The sequence below is a fragment of the Galeopterus variegatus genome, unplaced genomic scaffold, assembly GCF_000696425.1.
Source record: "Galeopterus variegatus unplaced genomic scaffold, G_variegatus-3.0.2 Scaffold14512, whole genome shotgun sequence".
Taxonomy (NCBI): Eukaryota; Metazoa; Chordata; class Mammalia; order Dermoptera; family Cynocephalidae; genus Galeopterus; species Galeopterus variegatus.
In genome coordinates, this window is record NW_007740623.1 from 10162 (window position 1) to 21068 (window position 10907).

A 10907-nucleotide genomic window follows, 5' to 3' on the forward strand; every position below is an offset into this window, starting at 1 on the left:
CTGAAGAAGGAACTGATGCTTTAAAATTTTCCATCAGTACCTGGCCTTGGTGAGTGAGCCTAAATGCTGAGTTAGCCAGGTTGAACGTTAGCAAAACTTGAGAATGTAGGCAAAACTCCAAGATTTCCTGCTCAATTGTGTATGTGCCTTTGGGTATGTGTGCATGTGAGATGAGGCCTTTCGATGAAGGAAAAGGATTATACCAAAAAAGGTACAATTCTACCTCTATTTCTTTCCATCACTGCATATTTTTAAAGTTGAGGACAGCTCATCACTTGTCCTATGTAAGCCGAATCAATTTGTATAATAGCCTTTGGGTCAAACTGGACAAATTATTAACTGGCCATTCTTACAGTTCATCACTTTTCCTACCCAAATAGATCTATATAACTTTTGCCTTAGTGTTATGTAGAGACTAATATAGAGCTGGTAAGAAAATCAATTCAAACACATGCAAACATTCATCAGCTATGATTATAGTTTGACTATAATCACTGTCAGAATCAACCATGGATTTTTCTTTTGAATATTTACAGATTCTCATTTAAGTAAGGTGCTTTGAAGACCTAAACACTTGAATAAAAATTCACCAGTTTTTAAGTTTTTAAAAATTACTTGCAAATAGAAAATGAAAGAATCACACTACAAATCAAGTATCTTTAGACTAGCGTGGGAGAGGATAATTCATTTTCACAAAAATAGCTACCTACTGGAACTATAAGCAATAAAGGGTACAAGAAACTGCATAATCAATTTTAGCAATGATTACAATTCAAGTACTACCATGTGAAGTGTTAACTCCTGAGAACACTGGAAAGTTCTACTCACAATATCTAGTTCTATTCAGAGTCAGAAGAAATCATGATCTGACACTAGGACTGGGCATGTAGCATGCAGTGCATCATTTCTTAAAAATGAGCACTCAATAGAATTTCAAGAAAAACATAACCAGGTCTGTAAACATTTAGAAAATTATGTGTCTCTAACAAAAATTACAATGTAAGCAAAACGGGATCTTCAAGTATGCTACTGAACACATCAATGTCAGAATCAGCGAAAAGTACTGCATTTCAACCTGCTTCAACTGGTAAAGTTTTCACACAAATGAGTACCTAGTATTAGAGTTTACATCATCTTATTTCCCCAAATTGTAAAGATACATATTTTACAACTATTGAAAATATTTAGTACTCACCTCTAACTAGTCAAGGGTAAATGGGAAAAACCTTGTATTACCTTGTACCAAATGAAATTGCTGTTTTTTTAGGTCAAAATCAAAACACTGTATTTAAAAAAATAAGTTTTATTCAATCAAAATATGCATCAGGAGCATTGTTTTCTTCCACCAGGATTTAAATATTTAATTTTTATAAAATTCATCATTTGTTAGACTTTATAAATTGTTCAAATCCTCCAGTTACTGCTTCTCAATTGGGGAATGTTGTTTCTTAGAAAAAGCTCCAAATGATGAAAAAGATGGTAGTCCATTGGATAAAGGTTCAGTGACTACGATGGATGTGACAAAATTTCACAGCCCACGTCAGTTAATTTTGCTTTAGTGGCTTGTGACATGTGAGGTTGAATCCTGTCACGTAAAAGTGTGGGTTCATGTTCGTTAACCGAAGGATGTTTTTAAATAAGATTTTTTATCCATAATTTAAGTTTCTTGATAATATGCTGCTGCTGTCATTGTTTCAACTGGGTTTAAATAGTAGTAATTAATCATCCCTTTCATAGATCACCAGTCTTCAGAACTTTTTTGGTCTCAATGATAATGGTGGCACATATGAGGGAACTTCACCAACATCCAACTATTGTATAAATTATCAATTGTCATATAGTATCCTTTTATTTTTTGGTCACAGGTTATGAACTGTTCCAAAATGGGTTTCTGCTGTTTTAAGTCCTTATGAGCATACCTCCAATGGTCTCCATTCCTGATCATCTCTCTAGAAGCTACTCTCAGGTCCATTTTTATACTTTCATCAGTCACAGCAGAAACTCTTAAGTCTGCTGCAAGGCCTCAAATTGTTGTTTGTGAGTTAGCTTTCACCTTGGTTCTTAATTGATATTTGTTTAAAATGAATTTTGATCTCCCCTGAGGCTCATTTTTGAAATTCAGATCCCCAAAGCAAGATTTTTCAAACTACCACTGTGTAATTCTTTTGCTAGCCGAGCTTTATAAGGCCAAATTGATGTTTCTACCTTTCTCATTTTCAATATGTCCTAGTTTAAAATCACGTTAAAAAAACAAACAATATTCACAATTCTTCTGAGGATACTATATTATTTATTTCTCTGGAAAACAATAAACGATAAAAACTTCAATAATCAAGAAAATTAAGAGCATAATACTATCATAATTCTAAATAGAACTGGAAACAAACTTTATGCCAACTTTACTAATTGCAGTTAATTTTCAACTGATCTACTATTAGCAATTTCATGTGGTACAATCCACAAGTTAATCAACAAATACTGAGAATCTACAATAGCTAAAATCTGTCTATTACCTGTACAAACAGATACCCTGGAAAGACTGACTTGAAAATATGAATTCACTAATTTCAAAGATCCTAGTAGTGGAGGAATCTTAAAAAAAAAGATCCATTAAAATGTATGCTTCCCCCTGTTTTAGCTATATATATGACATTCTAAAAACATGTTAAATGGATCCTTGAAAAAGTCTTTGAACTAAATGTTTAATGTGGTATGAAGTTCAACACTGAAATATACATTTTTCAATGATTCTAACTTTTAAAAGTTAAAACTTCCCTACATTTGTTATATATTATTTTGAAGCTTCAAGAGGCTTTAATGTTTATGATAAATAACAACTAACATTTATTTATAAATGTTTCTAAAGCACCCCCATATACATTACTCTCATTTAAGGTAGCGAACAAAGACAATACAAAATTTGCACTAGTAAAGACATGGAATATTAATAAAAACTAAAAGGTAAATAATGTTTTTTGTGTATGCATTTAAAAAAATAATGTAAAATATTAAAATCCTGTGTCACCAAATCTCTGTAATACACAGGGGAAAAAAGCCCTCTTTAGTTAATGCTTGTGATTAAGCATCACTGCCCACTGCAGGAGGACCGAAAGTTTCTCTAGTCCGCATCAACTGGACATCCTTGTCAGCCATACAGGTATCACAGCCCCACACTGCTGATGCTTCTGCCGTGAGGAGGCCATAAGCTGTTTCAGTCATTCCAGTACAGATTCGATGAAACCATTTCTGACAAGAGGCTTCACATAAGATGGCATCCTGGTCATCATTCACTTCATTCGTACAAATTCCACAAGGATATACTGGGTCAGAAGACGAATGGCCATGACGGCTTGGGTGGAGAGAGGATTTATTGCTTTTTTCAGTGGTACATGCCTCTGCTGCACCTCTAGGTTGTCGCGGTTTATTCTGTGTTCCATTTGCATGGCTGTTGTTTGTAGCTTCAGTGCTACTGGAACGGCTGTTCTCTTGATTTACTGCATTGTTTCGATTAATATTTTTTAATTCAATATTACTCTGATTCACTGTGTCATCCATATTTAAGTGAGGTGGATGAGCAGAGGAATTTTGATTAATGTTTTTGGTTGCTCCTTGATTAAAGTCTTGTTTTGGGGGTGGTGCTTTTGCTTGACCAAAAGTATTTGGGGGAGGTATAAAGGAATGATTAGATTCTAATGGAGAAGTAAAATTTGAATTATTTCCAGGGACAAAATTAGATGCCAAATCGGAGTTAGATACTTGGCTAGTATTCTGTGGAGGAATTTGACTGAAGTTTTCAGCAGGGTTTTGTCTAAAATGTTGACTAGGCATGTTAATATTTTGACTTAGTGCATTATTATAAGATGGATTTCCAAAACTTGAATTATCGTGTGGCCCAAAGTTAAAAGCATGAGGTCGATTAAAACCCATGCCCAGAGGATTCTGAGGGAATGGGTGTGGCTGATTCCTGAGTGAGTAAGGACCACAGTATGGGGAAGACATTCTTGGGGGAACGTGAGGTGGCATTCTGAATGTGCTATAGCCTGCAAAGCCAGGATAACCAGGGCTAAGATATGGATTTGATGAAGGTAGTGGTTTATAGGAAATAGTATTATAGTTGTCATCAAATGGATTAGCAGCCACTAGATGGTCAGAATTTGGATTCGGTGGTGGAGCATACTCAGACAATGGAGGAAAAGAAGGTCCCTGAAATGAGAATGTAAAGTAAAATACATGTTTCTGAACAAAAAAGTCATTATAATTGTCCTGTTATCTTCACACCTATGAATCTGATTTTAGTCAAATTTCTCTTGTAGTATTATGAAAATTTAATTTCTTCACTTGACTTTTCAATTCCAATTAAATGTTTATACTTAATTATACTTAATGATAAGAGTATGTAGGTTTTTTTTAATTTAAGAAAGAAAATAATGTATGCTTTTCTGAGCTTAAATCCATTGTTACTTCAAACCCCAAAACTATTTAACTTTCAAAAGAAGCTTCACATCATAATTTTCATCCAGTATGCTTACCTATAACTCTAGAATCTTTCACTTAAGATACTAAAGCATTCTAACCAAAAATACCTTTTATACCCTCAAATAGTCATAAAATTAAATAAAAATTAACACAATCTAAGTTTTCTCTCCTAGCTTAACTTTACGAAGATGCTTTTAAAGTATTCCCAAAATGTTAAGCTCTAGGCCTCAGACTGGAAAGATAAACTGCCAATTTTAGTCATATTGCAAGTTTAACAGAGGTGGCCAAAATGGAGAAAAAAAGTAATCTGTGTACACATCATACTTACCAGTAGACTTTATCATAAAAAGAGTGCTTCAAATTTATAGAGAATAAAACCACTAAAGCCTGTATGTGTAACTGCTTATTACAACCACAAGTTATAACAAAGAATGTCTCCATCATGACTGCTTCTTGATATGCACATAATACTGAATTACTGTAATAGTAATTACATCAGATTAAAATTGTTTCCATGTATTTTTAAATTTTTTAATAGAACTACAGACATTTACGCCTTTTTTTTTAAATTGGAACACAGTTCATTGTACATATCTGTGGGGTACAGAGTTGAATATCAATACCTGTGTGCAATATGTGATGCTGATATCAGGATAATCAGTATATTCAACCTTATACGATGTAATCATTTTTTGTGGCCCTTTACCAATTCCTCCCTTACCCTCCCACCCCTCCCCCTTTCCCACCTCTGGTAACCTCAGTTCTGTTCTCTCCTTTTGAAAATTCAACATATTATTTTGATTGTTGTATCTTTCTTTCTTTCTCATTTATGCCTTTTAAAAACCTTTCATTAGCATTTTAATTTGTCTGCCCACACTTTCTTCTTGCAATATCTACTCCAGGCCTACAGTCCAACAATATACCCCTGGTTGCAGACTAAAAAAATAAATTAGGCTGTAAATGAGGATAGTAAACAAAGCTTATGACCAAACTTAAATTTACTCATTGGCCTGATCATACCAGCAACAAAACAGTGTTATTAAAGAAAAATGTCAATTTACCTGTGTATTTGCCTTGCGTTTTTTCTTATCTGGGCTTCCTAGTTGTACACCTGGTCCTCCTAACCCATCCAGTCCACTATCACCACCTAAAAAAAAAAAAAAAATCAGTGTTTCCACTTGTATGTGAAATAATTTTATATCTCTCATAGCAACATCTATTATATTTACCTGTTAATATGCTTTCTATTTTTGTTAGATAAAAGCAAAATTAAGCTTTTATTTCCTTTGTTCTTCAAAAAGCCATTCCTGTAGTTTCAGCCAGAAACAATCATTCATCTTTGCTCCCATATTTATTATTCTTTTAGTGAAAAACAAAGTCTTCTTCTGACTCTCAAACTTTCAGTCATCTGGTTCCCTGTCTCTAAGCTCATTGCTATTACAAGTTTATGGCCCATCTTTCCAAACATAATCTAGATATATTCAAGTACAATATCTTTTGAGGGGGTACACAAATGATGGCATACTATCAATACTGGTCTGCACCTTGTTTTACTTGGAGACCATCCCATGTCACTATATATAGAACTGCTTTATTCTCTAATAACTGAGTACTATTCCATAGTATGGTTATGCCATAATTCATTAAACTCCCCTCCCTACTAATCGATATTTAGGTTGTTTCCAAACCTTTGCTGTTGCTGCAATGAAAATCCATGTACACATGTCTTTACATACACGTACAAGTCATTCTTAGAACCGTAATTATGGCATCAAAGGTATTGTGCCTTTTAATTCTTAAAGATACTGTCAGAATGCAACAATGTTTACAAGTACAGACAGTCCTCACTTATGATAGTTCAACTTAAAAATTTTTCAACTTTATGACAGTGCCGAAGTAATACCCATTCAGTAGAAACCGCACTTCAATTTTGAATTTTGATCCTTTGCTGGGCTACGCAGTAGGATACTCTCTCACAGTGACGGGCAGTGGCAGTGAGCTACAGCTCCCAGTCAGCCACAAGATCATGAGATAAACAACTGATGCTCTACAGTGTACTGTGTTGCCAGATGATTTTGCCCAACTGTAAGCTAATATAAGTTTCTGGGCACGTTTAAGGTAGGTTAGGCTAAGTTATGATGTTTGGTAGGTTAGAAGTATTAAATGTATTTTCAACTTATGATGGGTTTATCAGGATGTAACCCCATCATAAGTTTAGGAGCGTCTGTACTGTTTTCTCAACAGTATATGATCAAGAAAAGCAAAAGCATGAAAGTCAATCAAAGAGGTTTAAAAAAAAGTTTATCAATGGAATATTTCCCATTTTCAAAAAACCTTTTTATTATGGAGAATTCTGAAAATATACAAAAGTAGACAGAAGAGTAAAATTAACCCCATATGCCCATCACCCAGTCCTAATAACTATCAATACACAGTCAATTTTATCACTGCAGCACTGCTTCCACTTCTCCTCTAGTACTATTTTGAAGCAAATTCCAGACATCATATCATTTTATCTGTAAATATTTCAGAATTTATCTTGAAAAGCTAAGAACTTAAAAAATACCAAAAACCCCACAACTATAATGCCATTCTCACCTCAACAAAAATTAACAGTAATCCCTTAATATCATTTAATACCCAACCCAAATATCTCACAAAATTTGTTATGGTGTGTTTACATTGGAATCCAAATAAGGTCCATACATTACAATACGTTGATATGTCTTTCAATTGATATGTTCCTCTCCATCAATCCATTTTCTTTCTTACAATGTATTAATTAGAAGAATCAGTTGATTATTGTTTCAATGATTAAGGTACAGTCTCTCAGCTCTAAACCCACTCTTAGTGATGCTGGAATGGAGCTTGGCCAATTAGATTTCTCTTTTGCCAGACTCTTGCAACAGGAGCTCTACAGGGATACAGAAAGGCTAGGGGATATTATTCATTGCTAGTGTATAGAAATAAAATTAAGTTTTGTATATTAACCTTGTATCCTGTAACTTTGCAGAAATCATTGATTAGCTCTAATCGCTTTTGTTGGTTTTTGTAGGATTCTTTAGTGTCTTCTATGTATAAGATTATGTCATCTGCAAACAGAAATAATTTTACTTCTTTCTTTCCAATCTGGATGCCTTTTACTTCTTTTTCTTGCCTAATTGTTCTAGCTAGAACTTCCAGTACAATGTTGAATACCAGACATCCTTATCTTGTTCCTTATGTTAAAAGCTTTCAATCTTTTATACCCAAGTATGATGTTAGCTGTGGGTTTTTTCATAGATGTCTGTTATCAGAAGGAAGAAGTTCTCCTATCCTCATAATTTGTTGAGTGTTTTTTATCATAAAAAAGTATTGGATTTGGGCCAGCCTGGTGGCGCACTGAAGAGTGTGGCGGTGCTCCCTCCAAGGGTTCGGATCCCATGTGGAGACCGGTTCCCGCTCACTGGCTGAGCGCGGTCGGTGGCGCACTGAAGAGTGCGCCGCTTGGGAGTGTGGCGGCGCTCCCACCAAGGGTTCGGATCCCATGTGGAGACCGGTTCCCGCTCACTGGCTGAGCGCGGTGCGGGCGCAACACCAAGGGTTGCGATCCCATTGCCGGTCCCTGGTACGGGCGCGACACCGAGGGTTGCGATCCCGTTACCGGTCAGTAAAAAAGACAAAAAGGAAAGAAAAAAAAAGTATTGGATTTTGCCAAATGTTTTTCTGCATCTATTGAGATAATCATGTTTCCCCCCTTCATTCTATTAATATGGCATATTAAAAAAAATAATAATCTGGCATATTAAATGGATTGATTTTCATACATTGAATCAACCTTGCATTTCTGTGATAAACTCAACTTGGTCATGATGTGTTCTCCTTTTAATATGCTGCTGAATTCAGTGTGCTAGTATTTTGTTGAGAATTTTTGTATCTGTATTCCTAAGAGATGTAGGTCTGTAGTTTTTTGTTTTGTTTTTTCCTTATAATACCTTCATCTGGCTTTGGTATCAAGGTAATACTGGCCTAATAGAATGAGTTAGAAAGTGTTCCCTCTATTTCTATTCAATGCCATTGTTTTAAGTAACCAAGTGTGTGGTAATTTGTTACACAACAGTAGAAAACTAATACAACTGCTAAAAAAACACAAACAAAAATTATGTGCTTCTTGATGGAAGAACAGATCATCACCTGTGAAACAGTCTTGTTAAAAAAACAGAAATCTGAATCTGATCAAGCCTCTAGTTTAGATCCAACTACCAATTTATAGGAAATAAGTAATATGTTAAACAATGCCAATGGGATACAAACCAGCAAAATCCAGATATATCAAACATTCTAGGTAAAAAACATGAACCATACCCATAACTTGATGCAATTTTACAATATAATTTTATATAAGAAACTGGTTAAATAGGTGTTGATAACTGAAAAAGCAAAAGTGAGGTAACTTGGAGAAGTAACCACAGGAAGCAACTTCCACATCTAGGGCTTAGTGAACAAAGAGCTAAAACTGTAACACTTAGAAGGAAACAAAGGTGTGAATCTTCCTGACCTCATATTAGGCAATAGTTTCTTAATTATGACAACAAAAGCATCAAAAAAAAATAGATAAATTGGATTTCATCAAAATTAAAAACTTTTGGTGCATCAAAGAACACTATCAAGAAAATGAAAAGGCAACACATGGAATGGGAGAAAATATTTGTCAGTCATATACCTGGTAAGTGTCTAGTATCCAGAATAAATGAAGCTTTATTACAACTCAAAAAAAAAAAAAAAAAAAAAAAAAACTAACCTAACTAAAAAATGGCTAAAGGATTTGAATAGACATTTTTCCAAAGAAAATATACAAATAGCCAATAAGTACACGAGAAGATGCTCAACATCTATAGTCATTATGGAAATGCAAATCAAAACCACAATGAGATACCACTTCAAAGCCACTGGGATGTAATCAAAAATATAGATAACAAATGTTGGCAAAGATGTGGAGAAATTGGAACCTTTATATTTTGCAGGTAGAAATGTAAAATGGTATAGTCACGATAGAAAAAAGTTTGTCAGTTCCTCAAAAAGTTAAACATGAAGTTACCATATAACCCAGCAAATCCTCTCCTAGGAGTACACCCATGAGAACTGAAAACTTGTTTGCACAAAAACTTGCACAAAAACATTTATAGCAATATTATTCATAATAGACAAAAAAGTGGAAACAACCCAAATGTCCATCAGCTAGTGAATGGATAAACAAAATATCCATACAATAGAATATTATTCAGCCATAAAAAGGAATGAAATACTGATACTAGGGCTGGCCCGTGGCTCACTCGGGAGAGTGTGGTGCTGATAACACCAAGGCCATGGATTCGGATCCTATATAGGGATGGCCAGTTCGCTCACTGACTGAGCGTGGTGCTGACAACACCAAGCCAAGGGTTAAGATCCCCTTACCAGTCATCTTTATAAAACAAAAACAAAAACAAAACAAAAAAACCAAAAACTGATACTGCTGCAACATGGATGAAACTTGAAAATGTTATGCTAAGTGAAAGAAGCCAGACACAAAAAACCACATATTGTATAATTCCATTTATATGAATGTCTACAATAGGAAAATGTATAGAGACAGAAAATGTATTAGTGGTTGCTAGGCCACTGAGGATGAGGGGACATTGGGAGGTACAAGGTTTCTTTTTAAGGCAGTGGAAAACATTCTTGAATTAAAGTAGCGATGGTTGTATAACACTGCACTGAATGGTACACTCTAACATGGTTAAAATCGTGAATTTTACATTATGTGAATTTTATCTCAAATAAAAATAAAAATAAATATAAAAACAACCACTTATTATCTCTCAGTCTATCGTTCAGAAATCAGAAGTTGGGCTGAGTTCTCTGCTCAGGATATCAAGCCAAAATCAAGGTGAGTAGGTTGAGTTCCTGTCTGGAGGCTCTGGGGGGCAATCTGCTTCTAAGCTCATTGCTTGTGGCCAAATTCAGTTACTTGTGGTTGTAGACTAAGATCCTACTTTCCTTGCTGGCTGTCAGCTCTTAGCTCCAGGTAATCCCACTTGAGTAGATGGTACGTAAAGAACTGACAGTGAGATCTGGTCCACTTCTCAAGGTCATTTATTCAAATCTGATGGTTAAGATTTGACAAAGCTTATTATACTAACTTACACTATTCAGTAACCCATATAAACTGAACTGATGACTACAGATTAATAATTTGTATGCAGTTTTCCATAACAGCATATACAGGCATACTGAACAGACAATGTATTGTTCTGGAATCTGAATACGTAGAGATTCTCATGAGTCTGATATGGAAAAAGAATTAGCAATGGTCTTAGAAATCAAATAATAAAGTGGTTATATAAATAAACTAGATGCCAAACCCAAAAGTTCTGTCTTTCCTAATATCTCTCATGGGTATTTCATTTTAA

At 34.7% G+C, this 10907-nt stretch overlaps 1 protein-coding gene across 1 annotated transcript; it reads right to left on the bottom strand.

Annotated features, from left to right (window-relative positions):
- Positions 1–2943: 2943 nt before the first annotated feature.
- Positions 2944–5623, bottom strand: LOC103581988 (pygopus homolog 1; the record flags this gene model as incomplete). Its single annotated transcript, XM_008563680.1, has 2 exons — positions 2944–4203; positions 5538–5623. Coding segments are annotated over 2 exons (1211 nt in total), but the record flags the coding sequence as incomplete, so codon positions are not given.
- Between the last annotated feature and the right edge of the window lie 5284 nt (positions 5624–10907).